Genomic DNA, 21,917 nt, shown 5'->3' with positions numbered 1-21,917 from the left:
GCAACAGTGTTGCATAATGACTAAATATACATACATTGTTTCTATATCTGTAGGACGTTTTGTCATACTATACATTATTTTTTTATTACATCTTTATGCCTTACTATAACATTTTTATGAAATGTTCTATACCAGGGCTCTTTAAAACGTTTTTCTATGACAATTTAATGACTATAACCTTTTAATGTACTATACCATATTTCTTTAGACATTTTTACAACATGACATTTCATTGCATTATATATGTTAGGACATTTCATGGCATGTTTATGAAAAACATTACTTTTATGTCATACTGAACTATGACATCTGTATCATACTACAAATATGACATGTGTCCGGAGAATCAAACCCATAAACCAGCAGTTTCTGTAATACCGTTTTATTATTTGTTCACATCTTTATTGACAGAAGTCAAGTACCCAAGACATTTTGTACACAAGCGTGTCCACAAATCTACAGTTTGCCTCTCATCAGCGTCGCACACTGTTCCTTTTTCAAATAAATACAATACTGATTTTTTATTGTTTTTCCTATTTTTTTTCTTTAAAGAAAAGAAAGTCAAACTGAGAATATTCTAACCTACATCCGCCCGAAGAAGCTCATACAGAATCCAGAGTATTCGTCTGTAGTCACGGTCTGGAAACGAGGCCACGACACTACATGGAACGACTGCACGGCACACAAAGAGGAGGCGGAAGAAGGATTAACACAAAAGAACTAGAGACGCTGTCAAATCTGGTGTCCACAAATGTCAGTGGGCTCAGAGAAAATCAACAACATGAGGGTGAAATACTCGAGGCCGCTACGCGTGACTGATTTTAAGTGTGTGAGCGTTTCATTTTGGGTCTTAAAACACAATTAATCTCCTTTCTTTTTTTTTCCCAGCTTAAATGTTGCAAAAATATTATGTTTGAGCTACCAAATGTAAAATCAGACCATTATCGTTGCAGCTACTAAAAGAAAAGTACTGTTTGTTTGTTCTGAAGCTCACTAATTGACACATTGTTTTACAGTATTAATACACAAACATAAAATGTTAATTTGACAACACTTTGTCAAAGCCCACTGAGTTGGACCACATTTCGCCTTCACACTACTAAACGAGGCCATGGATCAAGCCTTGAAAGGGTAAACATTTTATATATATATATATATATATATATATATATATATATATATATATATATATATATATATTCCCCTTATTGTCAACAAATCCAATTAAAAAGACCGAAAACCATCAAAAACCTCTCCTCCTAACATATACACGCTTCCCTTGTGCCACAGAACTCCATTAAAAACACACCAGTGAGCCTCACTGGTGTGTTTTTAATGGTGACTTATTTCTTTACCACGAACAAGTTGTTTATTCTTGTTATATACAAAGTCCTGCTGCCACACATACCGACTAGAGCACTGAACGAGGATTAATCCGCCCCAACAAACAACTATTTCCTCCCGTTGTTGGATTAAATTTAAAAAAAAAAGAGCGAGCAGCTGTTTAAGGAAATTACGGAGCTCCATTTTTTTTTTTTTTTAAACTACATATTTGTGAAGATTTACGTCTTCATTGGGAACCAATGAGGCGGACTAACAAATTGCTGGTTTTTGGTCTTTAAAAAAAAAAAAAAAAAAAAAAAAATGTAACTGGGATTTGTAGACAATAAGAAACAGTAACAACTATTACTATGGAACTATTTTCAGTGAGCTCCTTTAAAGAAAAGCCGGCTGCACGGTTCTCGCTTTACATGAAAATGGAATGTCGGGTTTTGTGTTTCCACTCTAGTCTACTGTGTTGAAGTGTCGGATGATCACCGACTACACCCCCCCCCCCCCCCTCCCCTCTCTTTCATATATTTAAAAATGCTTCTTTTGTGTCCCTCAGACTTTTCTTTTCAACAAAGTGCGTCTGACAGAAACTTTGTCTTCTCCAAAGTTCACCTCGATGCCACAAAAGGAACAAAAACAAAAGCTGTGATTGTTATCTAAGAAACATTCAACACGGTGCACATTTTAGCTGAATTAAAAGTAAAAAAAAAAAAAAAAAAACTATCAAAATGTCCAGTTTGTCATGTTTGAATAGTGTGTTTCTTGAATTTTTAACATTTTAGATTTCTGATATTTTCAACGTTGGAAAAATAAAAGCTCGACACTGTTTGTGAAGACATTTAAAAAAAAGAAGATTCGCAATGAGGAATTTAACTTGTGATTGTACACAAGAAATAATAGGTAACAGAAAATTGAATAATAGTTTAGATATAAATGTGCCGCATTACTTCAGACTAATCGTAACATTAGAGTCGTTTTACAGGATTCACCGGTTGGTGTTTCTTCTTCTCGTGTGAGAGTCAAATTTATATATTTGAGTTTTGGACAGAGATGAATCGATCAGCTGGTCAGATTGATCAATAAACAAGTTGCAGCCTTAGTGATGAGACAACAATAATCTCTGAGAAGTTTGGCACATTTTACATTTAAAAACATGTGGGTGCCATTAACTGTTCTTGGCACAAGCATTATTAAGCATTTATAAGCAGTGTGTAAACATTGAATACGTGCTTATTAATGTATTTGTCACTCCTTTATATCTATATTGCTTACAAACGTCCAACAGAGGGGTTTAAGTAAAATGATAACCCATTTTATTTGATTGCAGTGAGTGAAATGACCTGCTGATGTTTTTTGCAGATCTGAAAAAAATTTGTTTATTAATCAACTTCTATGATTGTAAACTAAACAATGAAAATTGGGCTTTCGGAAACAAAAGACCATGTTTAAAAATGTTTAAAAAAAACGTCAACTCGATCTTGGAGACGCTGTAACAGGTTTTATTTAATTATTATTATTTTTTTTACATTTTATACACTAAACACTATTAACCAATGAACTAAGCAAATAATCACCAGATTGATTTGACGAGGAAACAGAAAGTGAACAATCACAAAATAAACATCTATTTTCAAAGTCTCAAATGTAAAAAATACTGATTGTCTGAGACACAAGAAGACTCCGCCCCCCCCCCACCTTGTTAACACTGTTTTGGTGTTTTTTTAAATTTTTTATTATCACATTTATCTGTCTTCTCATCCTGGGCCTGAGACATGATTTTGGTTGAATTCATGCCTTCCGGTCTACATGCTGTTCCATTTCTACCCAGCAGGTGTCCTCAGAGCCTCTTAAATTATACATACGAGTCACGGTTAGCAGGAAAAGATTTAACACTAACTCGGTCAGGAGCAAGAAAGCTGCTCTTTAGGAAACAAGTGGATTATTAATAAGTAATACTGTTACTCCGGTTCTTATAGCTCAGAAATGTATTTATAGAGTAATCACCCCCCCCCCCCCCCAATAGGAAGCAAATTATCACCATAACCATCTGTATTTTTGTATAAATAACTGGTTGACCAACTGTGAAATGGATCCATTAGTGAACACTAAATGGTGAACTGAAATATTTTACTTTGAAAACCATTTGTCTGAATTAATGTAAATTCCCCTTTTGTTGAATTTGCCAAAAATGGATAATAAATTTTTTTTTTTTTAAACGCAAAACCGCTGTGTGCGTTTACTCGTTTCAGGATTCAAAAATCAAAGCGTTGAAAATATTTACAAAAAAAACAAACTAAGACACACATTTCTAACTAAGGTCAAAATAAAATAAAATAAATTCACACAAACATTCTTATCTGAATTTGTTGACCTTAAAAATAATAGAAATCGAAATGACTTTAGTAAAGAGGAAACCACATCAATTAAAATAGATGGTTTTCAAAATAAAACATTCCCGTGGGATAGCGGTATTTCAATTTCAACATTCAATCGTCATAATTAGATTGTTCAGTTGCTTATTAAAAATAATACTTTTTTTCTGTAGGCAGCTACATCCGCTAAAATGTTCACTATTTTATCCACTAACTAACTAAATAAAAACATTTTATGGTGGTTGAATTGTTGACTTTTTTTTTTATTATTATTTTTTTTTTAAAGTATAATTTCTACCTGTTTTCTTTGAGTAAGATGTTTCTCTTAAAAAAAATAAAAATAAGACAAGATTAGATGATTTTAGTGGCCGTTGGCTCATTTAAATAAATGACAATAATCTGCCAGTGTGATAAGATAAGTTGTACTATTATTATTATTATTATTGTTGTTAACCTGCAACTTCTCAGCAAAGATGAATGAAAAAGTCCCAAAAGTGCTCAGAGAAAAGAAAAGAAAAGATCCTACAGATCCATAACGACGTTATCGAAAGCTACGAAATGAAGCTCGACGTGAGATCGTTTTTGTCAAAAAGCTCGTAATATCTATGCGATACCTTTTCTGCATTGTAACAATTGATTTTTTAAATGAATTATTCTGCACATGAACTACTTCATTAGCTAAATTGGGGTCTGAACTAGAGCTAAAACCGTCAGCGATTAGTGAACTGAATGAATTTAACTTAACAATAATCCGATTGAGCGGAGACACAAAACATTTAAAAGTTACAGCTTCTCAAATGTGAGCATTTTGCTGCCTTTCTGCGTTTTATAAAATGTTTAAAAAAAATAAATTAAAAAAAATAAAAAATCACAGAAAAACTGAATAAACGAGAAGATTTATATATATATTTTTTTTTAATAGGTTAAACCACTTATCACGCTGCTTCGTCAGGAGGGCGACCGCTCGGACGTATGGATGCATTGTGTGGAGCCGGCAAAAGCCAAACAATAACGACTTCCAGCGGGTAACACGACGCGTCATTGTGCCAGGGGAGCAGCACAAAAAGGCCGTGCGCGGGACAGGAATGCGTTCTGCGTTTGTCCAGTCGGGTTCTTTTGAAGCGTTTTCTAAACCCTAAAAATGAGCAAAAAGAACAAAAAAAAAAAAAGAAACACTAAAACACGACTATTTCATATTAGCACCATTCCATCGGTTTCCGGTTGTCAACACTTAATTGCAGTGTATCACATTTTCATCGGGTTCTCCTTTTTTTTTTTCTCTTCTCCTTTTTCTTTTTCTTTTTCTTGTTTCCGTGAGAGCGCTGTGATGATATGCAGTGTCCGGAAAAACTCAAACAAAAAAAAACAACTAAAAACTAAAAATTAAAAAAGAACACAGATGTGGAGGTAGAGGTGGAGGAGGGGGGGGGGGGTACCCTGGCGAAGCCGAGGTACCCGTTCAGGTGACTCTTCTACCTACAGGTTGGGGGGGGGGGGGGGGGAGCACAGTCTGTCTGGACGTCCAGTGTGTTTGCACGTATGTATACTGTACATGTGAGGACCGTGGCGACAGAAGGCACATATACTGCCGAGGTCAGGGGGGGGGGGTGTGTGTTTGAGTGGTGAACTCTCCTCCATCCAAAGTGGAAAAGCTGAGCTTTTGTTCGCCGGCTGCTGACGGCGAACAAAGAAAACACACGGTCGCTTTCAACATTTTCAGCAACCAAGCGGGTTTTTTTTTTTTTTCATGTCCGAGGAGGGTTTGGTTCCCCAAATCCGTCCGACTTTTCATCTTTCGACCGCCGATCCGGGAGGTTTCCGATTCATTTTTATTAACCCACAGAGGCAGTTTAGCGAGGACAACAACAACAAAAAAACGATGAGGTGAGAGCCGGACCTTAGACGGCGGTTTTCAGAATAAACGTCAGTGGGTGAGACCTGCCTCTCCCTCCTCCCCCCTCCCCCCACCCTCCTCCTTCTGAAACTCAGACTCTGGCTGAAACGTGTTCCAGCGAGCGGGCCGGCGCGGGGGCGGGCGGCGCCGCGGCCGCAGGAGGAGGCATTGCTGCTTTGACCTCATTGCCGGGGCAACTCTGGGTGCTGACGCCGCGGTTGAGGGGGCCGGCGCGCGGCGGCGCGTTGGCGGGCAGGGCGCAGGGGTCGTTCCGCGGGATGTTGACGGGGCACGAGCGGGTGCGGGCGTGTCCCTTGTGGCCGCCCGGGTGGCAGACGAGGCTGCCCACGGTGTCGACGGGCGACAGGTGGCGCTTGAGCCAGCGCTCCACCCGCTCCTCCTTGTACTTGATGGAGTACCACGTGAGGAAGATGAAGAAGAAGCCGAAGAACTTGAGGCTGGCGGCGAGGCCGAAGTAGACGAAGCGCAGGGAGGTGACGTCGTACTCCCAGCAGGAGCCGTGGACGCCGCAGTCCTGCTGCCACAGCATGCAGGTGGTGTCGATGACGGCGCCGAAGTAAATGGGCGTCGGGATATAGGCTGGGTGGAGAAGAGAAGGGGGAAGGGGGTGAAGGACAAGAACAAGGAAAAGTCAAGAAAAGAACAAAGAGGTGGAGGAAGAGGAGAGGAAAGAAGACCAGAGAGCATCGAACCAAATGACTAATGTCTAAATCTACATCCTGTTTATTTCCCTCCAGTTATTTTATAAGAAATAAGGAAGTCGTGCTCTGTTCTTCTTCTACTCACCCAAAGTCCTGAGGAGGACGAACTGCATTCCCAGAGCGAACGGCCTCTCCTGCTCCGCGACAGACCTGCAACACCACAAAGAAAAAAAAAAAAAGGTCAGGCGGAGGAACTCCACGACGAACCCAACGGCGCTGGAAATGCAACACGAGGCCTACCGGAGCGTGACGATGATGGCGGAGGGCTGGGCGCAGGCGGTGATGAGCGTGACGATGAAGAGGAAGATGAGGAAGGGGATGAGGGTGCTGCAGGCGCGGTTGCACTTCCCCGCCACGGCGTAGCCGTTCTCGTTCAGGTAGGTCTTGACGATGACGAGCTGCAGCTGGTTGCCGCCCTGACCGCCGGACGACGGCGTGATGACCTGGCGGCTCTGGACGCAGGCGCAGTCCGAGTAGTTGCGGATCTGGATAAGGGGGCGGAGTCAAGAAGACGTCAAGACGTTTGGTTTCTCTGCTCTCTCACAGTTCTTAGACCGGCATTAAAAACATTAGGCCAGCGACTACCCCTCTACCCCTCTACCCCTCTACCCCTCTACCCCTCTACCCCTCTACCCCTCTACCCCTCTACCCCTCTACCCCTCTACCCATCCACCCATCCACCCCTCTACCCCTCTACCCCTCTACCCCTCCACCCATCTACCCCTCTACCCATCCACCCATCCACCCATCCACCCATTCACCCATCCACCCATCTACCCCTCTACCCCTCTACCCCTCTACCCATCCACCCCTCTACCCCTCTACCCCTCTACCCCTCTACCCCTCTACCCCTCTACCCCTCTACCCATCCACCCCTCTACCCATCCACCCATCCACCCATCCATCCCTCTTACCCCGGTGCTGTCGTTGGCCACGCTGCTGCAGCCGGCCAGGCAGGGGTTAAAGTACGTGATGCCATCGGACCCGCAGACCGGAGCGTACTCGTGGATCTTACAGCCGCAGTTCACATTGCAACCTCCGGTCAGGTTCCTCTGGGTCATGGTGAGAGTCGGTCTGCAGAGAGGAAACACGCGGTCGGCCTTTTAGCGTTTGCATTTTTAAAATCTCCGGATGTGAAGATCACCAGTAGGCAAAGCGGAACGGGTCATTTTTTTTTTGGCGCATAATTAGGTGACCGACAGCATAATATCCTGCTCTTTGAAGCTCGTGGACAGGCCGAAGTGGGTTCTTAAAAGAAACCTGTGATTAAACCGGATGAAACATTCAGCAGTTTAAAATTTGTTCACTTTCACATTCTGAGTCCGTTTTGGAAAGTAGTCGTTTTGGATGCTAACTCAGTGTTTTTGGATGGGGGTCATTACATTGTGCAATCAACATTTACGTCTAAAGAAGTTACAACTAAAAGAAAATTTATTTTGCCACTGGAAAGTGGAAAAAGTCACAGTACATCGCCTGGAGAGCATAAATGCAGATCAACCAAGCAACTGAGGCCGCGTCCACGTTCCCATTTTAAAACGCATGTGTTTTGCCTCGTTTACGCCGAGCGTCCTCACGACGCCGGAGTTTTAAAGCTCCGAGAAGGAGTTTGAAAACTTCCGGGGGTTACGTGTGAATGGTCATGTGATGTTTGCCGTGTGGACGGAGATTGTTTTTTTTGTGTGGAAGTAGACCGAGACTGCATGGCTGAAACCAATATGGAGTCAATCTGGAGTAAAAGTAAAGAGCGCTCGAAAGAATTGGTGATAAACAAAAGTGAGGAAGGAAGGAAAGATGAACGATAGAGTCCATGGAAGAGGAAATGAGAAAGGTTCAATGGTGTGAGAGAGAGAGAGAGAGAGAGAGAGAGAGAGAGAGAGAGAGAGAGAGGGATGCGGAAACGAGATGAAGACGAGAGAAGAGGAGGAAGAGAGCGAGATTAGAGGGCAAAGAGAAGGATAGAAAAAGGAGAGATTAAAAGAGGGAGGCAGATGAGTGTGAAGGGAAAACAAGAACAAAAGATAACGAGAAAAGAGGATATTGAAAGATCAAACAAAAAAGATAACAAAGAGCATTAGAGAGACAGAAGTAAAGATCAAGAGAGGTGGGCAAAAAGAAAGACGGACAGACTGAAAGAGGAAAAAACAACAACAACAACAACAACAAAAAGACCAGAGGGAGAAACATGAGAGGCAGTCGGCCAAACGATGGGCTCTTCCAAGCTGTCCTTGGACATTTTCCATCGTTGCCATGTAATCGCTCTCGGGGACGAGAGAGAGAACGCCTCCGTTTTCTGGCTCGCTGTTCTGTGATCCGGCTTCTTCTCCCCGACGCCGGTCACAGATGGGGCGATAAAAACTAACGCCGACTCCGTTGTACGAGAAAAGGCCTTTCAAAAAGACCCCGGTTTACTCCTGGGGTCACGAGACCACCTGAGAGGGAGGGAACCCCAATGGAGGCCATTAAAAAAAAAAATGTCTAAGTTTAGACTTCACACATCTGAGCCAAAAGAATAAATAATCCCACGTTTATACCCACACACGGGTGTGTTCAGGTTCTTTGTAAGAGCCACGAAAAACACAGTGAACAACAAGACGCTGACGTGGTTCTTTCCTCGTCAGCAGCGACGCGCGACAACCGACCAATTCCCCATAATTTCCCCCGTCCCCGGTTTCCCTTCCTCACCCGGTGGTGTAGGGGATGTTGATGCCTCCCAGGTTGATGCTCTCGCAGCCCACGATGAACAGCGTGGAGAAGCAGAGCAGGGAGACTCCGCTGCAGATCATGGCCAGCTTGGCCGACTCACGAGCTCCCAGCTTCAGCTTCTTAATGATGTAGCCGCCCAGGAATATGCCCACGCCGGCGCTCGGCACGATAATCAAACCTGAGGAGGGGGGGTGGGGGGGGAAAGGTGCATATTAGAAAACTCTTGTATTCAACCAGAGCATCTTACAGCTAGTCTCGTAAGCTGTGGTCCAATGAGAATGTATCTTTTATGTCCATTGTTTAACTTAAAAACAAAACCACTGAACGTTGATGTCACATGACACATTTATGTCATTGTTTATTATTCACTTAATCTGTCGCAGTTTGCTCGATACGCCAAACATTTGACTTTTTAGGGTTCACCCTCAGGTTTTTTTTTGTATGTGCATAAAAACAAATGGATGGCAAATAAACACGACTCGAGATAAATACTGTCTGTGTATATAGGCTTTAAAGATTTTTTTTAATAAAAGTTCAACTGAAAGTTAAATGCTAATTTAAAAAAAAAAAAAAAAGAATCAATGGAAAAGCAAAAACAAGGTTCAGGAAGACAAAAATGATGTCAAGAGAACCTTTTTTTTGTTCTTCCTTGGCTGAATGGAATATGACTCATCTGCCTCTTCCAGGAAAAGTGTGACTGGGTAAAGGTCGTCCAATCAAAAGAGCTCATCAACCGCTAATGAGCCGAATGTTATTCGGACGGTGAGCATGGCAGTCGGTGCAGACTGGTTTACAACACTTCATATCACACTTATTCTGCTCAGGGAATAGAACCACGAACCCTGGCAGGTGGGTGCTAGTGCCTTGTCCTGTGACCCCCCCCCCACCCCACTTCACAGCAAAAATGAGCACAACTAACAGGTTTCCAAAACAAAAAATATTTTAAAAAGTTTTGCTGGTGTGGAAACTTCAGGTGACTCACGGCTGCGGCCGGTGTGACTAATGATGAGCTGCACTTTGCAGTCAAAACCATTTATTTATTAAAAAAAAGGCGAGTGTGTTATTAATCTCTTGGAAATCAAAGCAAATAATAATACGGTATGACCATTTTTTGTTTGCTTTTAAGTCCAGGACATCCAATGACGTCTCTTTTTAGTCATTTATTTTGTTGGCGAAGGCGTCAGCGGTTTAAGAAAAAATAAAAAGATTTTTTTTTTTTTTTTAAAGTTAAAAAGCATGAATATAACAATAAAAACTGATTAAATACGTCAAATGTGTCCGTTTAACAACGCAACACCTTTTTAAAAAAAGGCAAACCTCAGCGTGATTGCATGCAGGGCAGTAGCCTGTCTGCCCCTTGAAGCACGCGTGTGCTGGCGAGTGTCTGCAGAGTCATGCACTCAGTGCTCCGGCTCCCAGGTGCCCCCCTTCATATGAAGACCAGCACATTCTTAATGCGTGTTGGCTTGCAGCTCTGGGCCGACTGCTCCAAGATTAAATAAATAAAAACAGCAGAGCGACGCTGAACATGCAAAAAAAAAAGTCCTGGACGCTGTATGAATATTCTACTCCGTCTACATTCTGCCTGTAGAGACGTTCGGGCAGGTTTGTCTTTTAGATGCTCAAATTCCTCCCGAATGTAAGAGCGTCATGAGAAAAAAAAAATGAGGAAAAAATAATAAATGAAATCTGTGTTTTAAATAAAAGGAGGGCAGGAAGTGTAGCAATAATGATCAGTGGGAGCGTAACCCAGCTCACCGGTATAGATGCTGGCGCTGGAGGCCGGGATGCCAAACTGGGACTCGATGAACTTGGGGATGAAGGTGATGAAAGCCGTGACGATGGCGCTTTCTGCCGTGTAGGAGAGGCTGACGAACAGGAAGGTCACGTTGCTGAGGATCCTCACTGCCGCTTTGGGCAGGTCTGAAAGAGGAGGAGGAAGAAGGTTAGAAGGAGAGATTTTCTCTTGTAATGAATCTGCTGGCTCCTGACTTCATCCTGTTTTAGTCTGAACTTCCAACACTGTGACATCATCTCGTTTGGTACAATTTGACACTGTTCTCGTTCTCTTTGTGTCAACTTTCCTTTGTGTAAAAACGTGATTCAGGAGAAAAAAAAAAATTTGAGGGGGATTTAATCAATTTGAGTTTCTTTATTTGAATTTTTTTATTAAAATGTCTGAACACATTTTCAAATGTCTTATCTAGTCGGAAAAAAACAGTACAAAACCCCAATAATGTAATAATAATAATAAGTGTAGAAGACGAAGGAAAATACTCACGTTGCAGAAGCTGAAACACGAGAATCTCTCTTCTCTCAAAACTATTAATTGATTATCAAAATAGCTGCTGATTAACGACTCATTTCTAAACAAACCTATACACAAAACCTGGGAAACAAAATGAACTTTAAGAGAGATGTTGACCAGCTGAGACTCTCTTGTTATTTTTAAAAAGTGACATCATCGCTGACGTCATCAGTGATGCATCTTCCCGCATACCTTTGATGTCTTTCCCGAAGCCCATGGACGAGTTGACCGCCTGGCTCTTAACGTTGTTGCTCTTCTCCTTGAGGACGTCGTCGTCGCTGGACAGGTCGTCCAGGCTCACCTTTTTCCTCCTCTTCTTCTTCTTGTGTCGGGGGGGCAGCTTCTTGGGGAAGGTGAACATGGGGAAGATGACCAGCAGCATGGCCACGGCACACAGCAGGAACCCGCTCCACCTTGGACGGGGGAGGATGGATAAGAAACACCCCGTCAAATACAGGAAAAAACTAAACACGGTGCCCACGGGAGAAGTTAAGTATATCTTAATCTCAGTGACTCATTATTGTGCACACAAATAAATAAATAAACTGTCACCGGGCTTGTGCAAAAATCCCTGGTACACTCATCCATCCCCTTCCTGCCATCACCACCTATAATTCATGTAGGAAGCCCGTGGTTGCTGGCTAGTGAATCACCGGCTGCGCTGTCGGTTTAAGAGCTGCGAGTAGATGACGAACCATCGCATAGATGCCAGATACAAGGTGCAAGAAAAGGTGACTCAAACATGCATCTCACGCATTTAAAGTGGTGCGGCAGTTCGATACACTTCTTGCATACAGTATCATTTTAAATGGAGGTGGATGCAATTTTTTAAAAAATCACACTTTTATCACAGAAATTAAGGGGAAAAAAAGTATATTCTGCACTGATAGACTTACTTTAAGGGTAGGGAATGTCTCTCTTTAAGGGATATTACCCTCTGAAGTTTAGATATTACAGGTTGAGGACACGATGGGGGGGAAAGTAGTTCCAACACAAGAGTATAGATATCAAGTTATGGCGTCAAATGTCAGCTCTGCGCTTTGATCAGATATTTTTCCTGATAGAAATCTAAGAACTCTTCCAACTTAAGGCTGTTGTATTGAGGTAAAATGATTTTAGTTAGAACTCAGTGAACAATTTGGAATTAAAAAGAACAAGGACTTTGATTTTTATCAACAAATCCCATGAAAAGACCAAAACCAGTTGGTCTCTCTCAGCTCATTGGTTTCTACTAAAATCACAAACCTCTTTTTTAAAAACATTCAGTATTTCCTAAAACCGCTGGTCCCTGTAACCGGTGAAAATCACTTGAGTGAATGCTTTAAATCTCCAAACTGGTCTCACCAGTTGCCGATGAAGCGGGGGTCGCTTTGATCGATGGTGACGGCGGTCTTTGGGTCCACGTAAAAGCCGATGAGGACTCCTCCCAGCAGGTAACCAGCCGCTGGACCCAGTGCTCCCATCACATACATGATGGCTGAGGAGAAAGTGGGGGAGAGGGGGGGTCAAACTTTTAAACAGCATAAAAACATCACAACAAGCTCACCACATGCTACTGTCTTATAAGTAAAACAAACAAGCAGACACAGATTATAATTCAATCGGAGTTCTATTTAATATTCACTCTCTTTTTAGCTCTGATTTGGTCTGTTTGACTCTAAATGACCATAATTTACTGAATCAACATCATGCTGTATTGAAGAAGACTTGAAACTAGAGATTGAGACCATAAACTTGTGTTTACAATGTTTACTGAGGGAATAAATCAAGAGAAGTAGAGTCATTTATATAGACTTCTATACAACCAGAGGAGTCGCCCCCTGGTGGTCGGTAGAGACAATACAGCTTTTAAGTCACTGTCAGCCTGATCACTTCCGCGGACCGTCTGCGTCTTATGAACATGATTTTATCAACATTTGTCTGAGGGGATCGACTTCGTGTCCCCCTCCGTTTTAATTTGCTCATTTACCCAAACTCGACGCCCAACTTTAACCCTTATGCAACGCTCCAGATCAAACTAAGCTAGCTTTACGAGCGGGGCACAAAAGGCCATGTGTGTGGGTCATGTGTGCAGATCACACGACCGGGTAACAAGAGGCCTGCTTCAGGCTGAGAATAAGATTTCGCCAATTAGAGGGAATTAACATCTTAAGAGTCCCTGGCTTTAGTTGAAAGAAACAACACAAAAAAACACAAAAAAAGAAATGGCGTGACATAAAACCTCAAAGCTGAGCTGGACCTAACGTTATCCAACTGGTGCTGGGAACTCACTGGGAGCTCTGGGTTCATGTCAGCAGTAGTTTCAACAACGCCTCGTTCACAATTTCTAATCACCAATGTTGTGCTTTTCAAAATAAAATGACAAATTGCAAGCGACTGCTCTCATGGCTGACTGAGGACTGAATAACAATCCTATCCTCTGCTATTAATGGAAATAACACGCCGCGCTGATCTTGTGTAGGAACTGTATACAGTGTACTATTTAAACATGATGTGCACACACAAAAAAAAAACAATACAATAGAGGACTATGACGCAGTAAAAGGATAACATTTAGAATTTTTTATGGTTTACTGACTCGATTATTGGGACAGTGGCATAAAATCGATTTGTCGACGTTCGTCTGATGAGTTCTTCGGTCGAGGACAGCTCCCCCGTGCAACTTCCTGCTATAATAATGCGTTTGTAATCATGCCTGACTTGCCTGCGTTGTCCGCTGATGGTGACTGCGAGACAACATGACTGCCAAGCTACAGCTTAACATTCACATTATGTATATTACAGCCACGGAGTGGTTAAAGGGATTCTTCAGAGATTCAGCATCTCAGTTACATAAAGAAAAGGGACTCGACAAGAAACCGATTTCAAAAGGAGAATAGTCAAAATCTAAGCGGCTGGGTTGTAGTACTTTGAATGGCATTAAGCTTCGTTTCCCATAATGCAACTTGATAGCTTCTCTTCACCATCTAAAAAGACATGACCGTCAAAATCTACAACCTCGATTTGTAACGGAGGCTTTCCATTAAAAGAAATAAAGCCCAACTAAGGAGCCATTTCCCAAAGCTTCGCCAGAGTCACAGACGACATTACGCAACACCACTGACCATACTGAGTTAAACTGGTGGGGTTCCCACAGCAGCTGATGCCTGCAGCACAATATTAAATGGAAAAATCTGTGGGCAAACATTAGGGCGTCCACGAGAACAGATGGTGTTTTGTGTGGATTTACAAATGGCTGCACAACCTGTGTTTGCAACGGTAAAATCTTTGAATTGCTACATATTTAAAGAAGGAAGGGAAGTCACCGCACCTGTGCATCATTAAACATCAAGAAAAGGTGCACGCTCACTTAGCGATACAGCAGGATTTATTGCATTTCAAAAACTAGTTCATTTCCTGAAATATATTTGGCTGAGAGAAACAAGGAAACAGAATAAGGCCAGACCGACCACAGCGTCCGTTTAGTTCACAGACTGGTTTCCTGTACGTTTCTAACTGGGTTCTGTGGTTTCGTAAAAGGCATCAATGCGAAACCCGAAGGGTTTAAAAAATAAAATAAATATATACCAAGCAATCAGAGCTCGGTTGGCAGCATTAAGCTAGAAACACAATTAAAAGCAGGCAGCATGGATGAGATTGACACCGTTACAGAGGCTGATTAAAGTCCACTTAATCTTAAACGGACACGTATTTCTAGCTTGGACGAGTTAACTGCTTCAAACAACCGCTACCACCAGACGGGTAGAAAACTAAATAACGTCCCCTGAAACGGAAAACAGATGACAATCGCGCTGATTAAAGAAGCTGAAAATAAAAGCAGCTTCTCGCAGATCTGTTGATTGATTTCTGAGAAAACAGTAAAGCATCGTGCCGACAACGACTTTATATCAAATCCAGGTTTGGGTGTTTTAAAAAATAATTATTTTATAGACTCTTAAATTCCAACCTACAGTTCTCGCAAAAAAACTAAAACAAACTAGAATCACACAGTCACGTGACAACGCGTGCCGAACTGGCGCCGTTGAAGGACCAGATTGCCTCTCATGGCAGCCAAACAGAGCGTCTCTTATTGGGGTTAAAAAGCAATATTGTGCTGAATTATTCTAATGGAGGTCTGTTACGCCTTTGGGCATGATCTCATATGTAGGCTACGGCAAAGCAGGGCCGAGATGGACCGGGGCGTTTGTTCTACGGCAGACAGCGAGTGGGCCGCGACCCATACCGGCACCACGCAGCGCTGCAAGCGCCATAAACAAGGACCCGATCCCCCCCCCGACATCAGAGCTGGACCTCACTAACACTCGTGCAGCCAAATGGGGACAAATCCCTGCAGCCATGTTGCTGAAATCTGGTGGAAAGACTGAAACCAGACCAGTGGTACAAATATTTAACACCACTTTGCGCTCTAGATTTGGACTTGTGCTGTTGGATTCCCGGTTAAATAACAAGGGAATAAACCACATCTTTGTCCCCGGCACGACGCCCCATGTCCGCCCCCCCCCCCCCCCCCCCGAGGCGGGGCAGCAACCAGACAGAATATGTTGCATTGTGTTGCTGCTCGGCTGGCCCCGTTCCCCAGCCGGAAGAGGCCATTTCACTGAATATTTTCAGAAAAAGTCACGTTTAAATCTCCCTCACGGTTTTTGCCTTTTCATCTCCATTAGCAGCTGGGACGATCCAGAAAACACCCTTTTGTTTGACCTTAAAAAAAAAAGAAGGGATAACCAGACAAAATGGCACTGTTTGAGTTCGGTTAGCGTCGAGCCCTTTGCCAGGAAAATCCCCTCTGCTTTAGTAAACGCTCGATCAGTCGGAGGGCTGAATGAATACAGCAGCGGCCCGGCGACTAGTCACTCCTGCCGAATCCACGGCACAGCTGCAGATTTACTCGAGACATCATCTGTCTCCGCTCGTCTCATATTCTGCCACTAACACAATAACCTAAGTAGGCCAAGTAGCATAAGAGGCCTATCTGTAGACAGTCAGCCCTTTGTGCCCACTTCATGGTCAATATCAGACACGCTGCAGACCCCGGGCCAAAGACGGGGAGAGAGTCAAAAATCGGCAAACACGCAAAATTCCCCCGTGTGGCATTTTCAAAAAACACCTGAAAAGGCACTTTGCAACTATTCTTGAGAAGGTTAGTCAACTAGGGAAGTAACAGCACCTGTGCATCATTAAATATCACCATTTGTTGCATTTCAAAACCTAGTTAATTTCCTAAAATATACTTGGCTGAGAGAAACAGAGAGACAGAATAAGGCCAGACCGACCACCGCATCCGTTTTTTAGTTCACCGACTGGTTTTCTGTGGTTTGGTAAAGGCATCGATGCGAAACCCGACGGGAAAGTTCACCACCAACAGACAATGTCAAAACACACACACAACACAACACAACAATATATATAATAAAATGAAATCAAGCACTTAACTTGGTATATACTCTTTTGCCGATTGTTGATGATTTCCACTTGTAATAAATGATTTTTTTGCTGCTTATTTTAAAGATAAAAACGTGTCTTTTTTTGTGGGGGTGGGTGGGGGGAGATGTGCAAAGAGAACCTGTTTAGTGTCTAAATTTATTCTTATTCTCAGTATTTGATTCAAAACGGAAAAAAATCTATATTTTTAAGCCATTTGTGAGCCATTGGTTCGGCACCAGCTGGAGGACGGACCATGTACTCATATTAGTGGTAGTTGTCTAGTTGTCTGGGCATGAACAGGTGACAGAATGAAGATGGAGGTCAACGGAGACAAGAACCTGTTGACGTTATTGTGGCATAAATTATTTTTTTTAAATATAAAATGTACTTAAATATTGGATTTTATTGGGTTTCTTTCTTTGTAGACCTTCTGATAATATATAAAAAATAAAAAGGAGGTTATTGCCTTCCATAAAGTTAGGGTAGAGAGAGAGCGAGAAAACTAAAAACAAAAACATATTTTCCAGAGCCCTGCATGTAGCCCTCCATTGATCCGGATAGTCAACAACATCAGTTACTTAACCCTTTCTAAATGTTTGTTTCCGTCACTATTACAAATCTTGTTTTTATATATATATTAAAAACTGGAGGTGTTCAGACTCCCTGCATCGTACCACCAACCGGCTGCTCCACAGATCAAAGCCCCTCTCTTTTTGCCCCCCACCACCGACAGGAATGCACATAAGACCTTCCCCTATTCCCTCCGCCTCCCTTCCTCTCTTTCATAACCTAGCTCTCATTTGTTGGTTTAATTAGGCTTTTTCTTGTTTGAGTCCACTGGGGCGAGAACTTCAGGGGAAGCATGTGGAAGAAGAGGAGGGGGGGGGGGGGTGACACCGTAGGACACATGTAGGCCACGAAAAAAATGGGGCAGGAACATTGCGCCTATTTTCCCCACATCCTGATGTGCCTTTGAGCATGGCACCGGAGCTTAGTCAGTGACTTCAGATGCATCTTCAAGTTGACACACTGCAGAAATGCACATTGCTGCAAAAACCTTTCAACATGAAGGCTGCAAAGCACACAAAGAAACGGTTTCCCCAGTGTGGCGTGAAGCTCTGACCTCAACCCCATCAGACACCTCCGGGATGAACTGGAGACTGAGTGTATAGTTCAGACCTAATTGTGTCATGCTGTGCTTCTTTGAACATGAGAAATCATAACTGCTGCTTGTTTTTACCATCGTTGGTGGACTAGCGGCGGCACCCGCCTGTCACTTTAAGAGGCCACGCCCTCAATTCCGTCTAATATAAACAGGTGAGTACTAGAAATGACTCTCCTCTGGAGACAGCCTCAAGTGGGCATTTAAGGAACTGCAGTATTTGGTACTTCCGCACTGGCTTCTGAGGTCGCCGCTTGTTTTGTTTTTTTAACCAACATGAACATTGTATTCTGGGGTTTATTTGTGTCCTCGTTTTTCTACTAAACTGCAACGTAGCTTCTGAGACGCCCCTTTTACAGGTGTCAGATGTTCTCCATCAAGATTCAATACGACAACAAAAGACCACCAACGCTTGCTGCTCGACATTCGAAACCAATCCCTGCTGAGCTGATGTCACCGATTGATCCTGAACTTGATCGTAAAGGATTACTCAGCGACATCAGCTGGTCGGAGCACTTCCTCACACAAAACGTCTTACCGAGGTACAGCGAGGCGTTCTCCTTCTTGACGTTGTCATCCAGGTAGGTGGGTCCCAGCGTGTAGATGGGCGTGGACCCCATACCCACCAGGATCTGAGCGATGACGAACAGCGCCACGTACAGGTTGTGCTCGTTGCCCTCCTGGTCCCGGGGACAGGAAGAGATATCGACGCGGCCGCTGGCGTTGCTGGTCATGCAGAGGCCCTCGTTGCCGAAGGACGAGTTGACCTCCTGGATCTGGTAGGGCGGGGAGATGAAGTGAGGTAGGGAGAAGAGGGCGGCGCCCACGGCAATGAAGATGCCACCCACCGCCAGCCAGCGAGGCCTCTGGCCCCGCCCGCCGAAGTAGCTAATGAAGACGACCACCAGGAGGCTCCCGATGTCGAAACAGCTGACGAGGAGGCCCGACTCGGAGCTCCGCAGGCTGTACCTTTTCTCGATGGTGGTGATGACGCTGCTGAGGTAGCCGGACACCATGAGCGACTGGATGAACGTCAGGTAGCACATGCAGAACAGGAAGCAGCGAGAGTCCTGGACGAAAACGTTTAGGTACTTCCTGCTGGGCAGACGTATCCGAGCCAGCCTGGAGGCGAAGATCCCCGGCTGCTTCCTCCTCGCCATGTTTTTACTCCTGCGGATCTCCGTGCTCTCCATGTACGAGCTCGGCCTGTTCAGCGCCGACTTCCCCGGCTTGGGCTGGTAGTTTGCTCTCGTCGGGGACTGAAAGGACTCGGTCTTGGCCGTCAGCTGGATGAATTCGGCGCTCTCCTCCGCCATTATGGACGCGGAACTGGCCAGCAGCGTTTCCTCCTGAGGCGCCTCTTCGTTCAGAACGGGCAGACTTTTAGATTTGAAGTCCGTGCCCGGCTCCTCCGGCTCGCTGGAGGAGCCGTCCTCCTTCTGGAGGGACTCGGACAACTCCGATTCCTCGCAGTCAGCCATTACTTACAGGCAAACCTTCCTTCCTTCCTTCCTTCCTTTTAGACGTTCAGAAAAAAACGCCCCAGTTCCAAGCACACATTCACAGTTCAGGGGCTGCTGCCCAGGACATGTATTATTAATAAGTACATGGACTCCCACAAGTCTGGCACACGAATGGAAGAAGAAATAAAAAGCAACAATATCAACCCAAAAGGGAGAGTTGACTCACACAGCTTCTGCTTATCTGCAAAGCGCAGGCTGGACAGCCTCTGTTTATCTGGGCATGCACACTTCGCCTTCTGCCACCATCCGATCCGGAGGGTGGAGAGACTGTCTCAGGCCTCCTCAGCTCGACCCGCGGAGCTCCAGGGCCGAGGATCCCTGCAGATGCACAACATTTTCCCCTCGATGGCTCGCCTATACAGGACGCTGCTGCTGCTGCTGCTGCTGCTCAGCCGGCAGGGATGAAGTGAACTTGCAGAGCATGCGCAGCATCGCCGACACTCCTGCCAATGAAGATCACAGTTACAATGGCACTTCTCTCGGGTACATTAGATGATGATGATGATTCCAATTTTCCTCCCAGCTCCTCCTCCTCCCCCCCAAGTCAAGGGCATCACCCCCTCCCCACCCCCCACCCCCGTCCCGATGTTATCACAGCACCAGCTGTCGTCCCAGCGGGCGAGCGAGGTTGTCGTTTAGTGATTATATTTCGTTTTAAATCCCTGGAGATGTGCATGAAAAACAATGTTTGTGAAATGAGAGAGAGAGATTGAGAGAGAGAGAGAGAGAGAGAGAGAGAGAGAGAGAGAGAGAGAGAGAGAGAGAGAGAGAGAGAGAGAGAGAGTGTGTCTGGTGACGGGGTGCTCAGAAAAACACCGCAGTGCTCAGCTGCTCGCTGTTTTGGAAAAAAAACAATCGCGTCAAGCTGCAGAGAGCAGTGGACACCGGAAAGGGAGCACTTCGAAATAAAAGCGCAGAACGCAACGACTACTCCCCCAATTCGTGTGCGTATGTTTAAAAAAAAAACAAGTATAATAAAAATCAGACTAACTATAAAAAAAAAAAAATATATATATATATATAAATAAATATATATTATATATACAAATGACAACATGTAGTAACGTTAACGAATTAGTGCAAAAAAGACAATATGCGTAGAAAGTGTCGCCGAATCCCATTAAATTATCTATCAATTTAGATCGGTTTCCCCGTGTAGCTCAATAAATCATGCACATTTAATCACATATAACACACTGCTTAACCGCCGATGTCTGATGATATATTCGGCCTGCGTTTTATTCACAAAGGGATTCATTTAAGTCAATTAATTGAGGCAGATGTGGCTCAAACCCATGCGGGCGTCCGCTACAAGCTAGCCGGCTAGGTGCGTTAGCTAGCTAACGTTATTCCCCCCCCCCCCGATGGATAAACCATCACCATCAATGCCGAGTCTGGTCTTCACTGCGAGGCGACGACACGGGCCTTTAAACCTTCATGTCCGATTTACACCAGCTGCTCTGCGGAGGAACAGGCGTTTATAAACCCGACATACACACAGGCGGACACAAAAAAAAACACGTTAATGGTCAAATATCTCACCTAAAAAACATCTTCTCCCGGAGCTGCGTCAAACCCAAGCAGACCGGAAACACTTCAAAATAAAAGCATGACGCGCGTCACCTCAGAGAGAAAGAAAAGAGAGGAATGCCATTTTTTTTTTTTGATGAAGCGAGTTTATTTGACTAGCATCTTATAACAACTCAATTTAAAACAAATAATGAGCGAAAACAGAATATCTAGAAGAAGAAAGTGAGATGTATAAATACTTATACATCCCTGAATCTAATTTAGATCATATGAGTTTTAGGTTAAAGATTTTTTATTTTTTTATTTTTTTACTGTACAGCACCAAATAAATATTTGTGGGTGTTTATCTTCTTTGATTTTTATTTTCTGTTTTAGCATATCTGATGATTCATTTGTTCAACGACATTACTCAGTGATGAGTCATTTGTGATGCCTACCTACATTTGGAGGAAAATACAGGGATAATAATACGAACAACAAACAATGGTTGCAAAAAGTGTCAATGTTTACAAGTATTACATATTATGGGGCAGGTTTCATTTTAATTTCAAAATGTCTAAATTATGTACTTCTTATAACGAGACTTTAATGGCTTTGCAGCTGTGATATAAATTTCAAACATCTATCCGAAAGATGATTTAAAATAATTGTTAAAGTCAACACACATCTAGATTACCTGTAATTGATAGCTTTACACATAGTGTGATTGAATGGCGGATCAAATAACAAGTTTCTACAGTTTATTAAAGCTAATGGATGTTGACAGCAGATACTGTGGCTGCATTTTGGGTCCAAAAAAAGGAAATAAACGACTTCTCTTATCCAATAAGTTGTGATTTTATTACGTAAACCCTCACAGTTTGCACTCATACATTTCAACACAGGTTGACTTCTCGGTAAAGCTCAAATGAGAAGCATGAAAAAGCCTCAAGTGCAGCACTCAGACC

At 43.4% G+C, this 21,917-nt stretch overlaps 1 protein-coding gene across 6 annotated transcripts; it reads right to left on the bottom strand.

The window, feature by feature from the left end:
- Positions 1-2,810: 2,810 nt before the first annotated feature.
- On the bottom strand, positions 2,811-21,047 carry slco5a1a (solute carrier organic anion transporter family member 5A1a). Of its 6 annotated transcripts, none has more exons than XM_034554956.1 (11): positions 20,983-21,047; positions 18,766-19,883; positions 18,456-18,693; positions 12,676-12,808; positions 11,524-11,744; positions 10,782-10,946; positions 9,003-9,201; positions 7,235-7,394; positions 6,561-6,805; positions 6,406-6,470; positions 2,811-6,198 (listed from the first exon to the last, which is right to left on the bottom strand). In XM_034554956.1, exons 2-11 carry the CDS (start codon positions 19,396-19,398, stop codon positions 5,690-5,692), a joined length of 2,568 nt encoding a protein of 855 aa, XP_034410847.1. In that variant the 5' UTR covers positions 19,399-19,883; positions 20,983-21,047; the 3' UTR covers positions 2,811-5,689. The 6 variants fall into 6 exon arrangements, with proteins under 6 accessions (XP_034410847.1, XP_034410845.1, XP_034410846.1 ...); XM_034554954.1 differs by adding an exon at positions 20,821-20,895 and having other exon boundaries at positions 18,456-19,883; positions 20,983-21,021; XM_034554955.1 differs by adding an exon at positions 20,821-20,900 and having other exon boundaries at positions 18,456-19,883; positions 20,983-21,010.
- Positions 21,048-21,917: the final 870 nt, after the last annotated feature.

This window comes from Cyclopterus lumpus, chromosome 17 (assembly GCF_009769545.1).
Source record: "Cyclopterus lumpus isolate fCycLum1 chromosome 17, fCycLum1.pri, whole genome shotgun sequence".
Taxonomy (NCBI): domain Eukaryota; kingdom Metazoa; phylum Chordata; class Actinopteri; order Perciformes; family Cyclopteridae; genus Cyclopterus; species Cyclopterus lumpus.
Note: the sequence above shows the minus strand (reverse complement) of the source record. Positions and strands in the feature narration are given on the sequence as shown.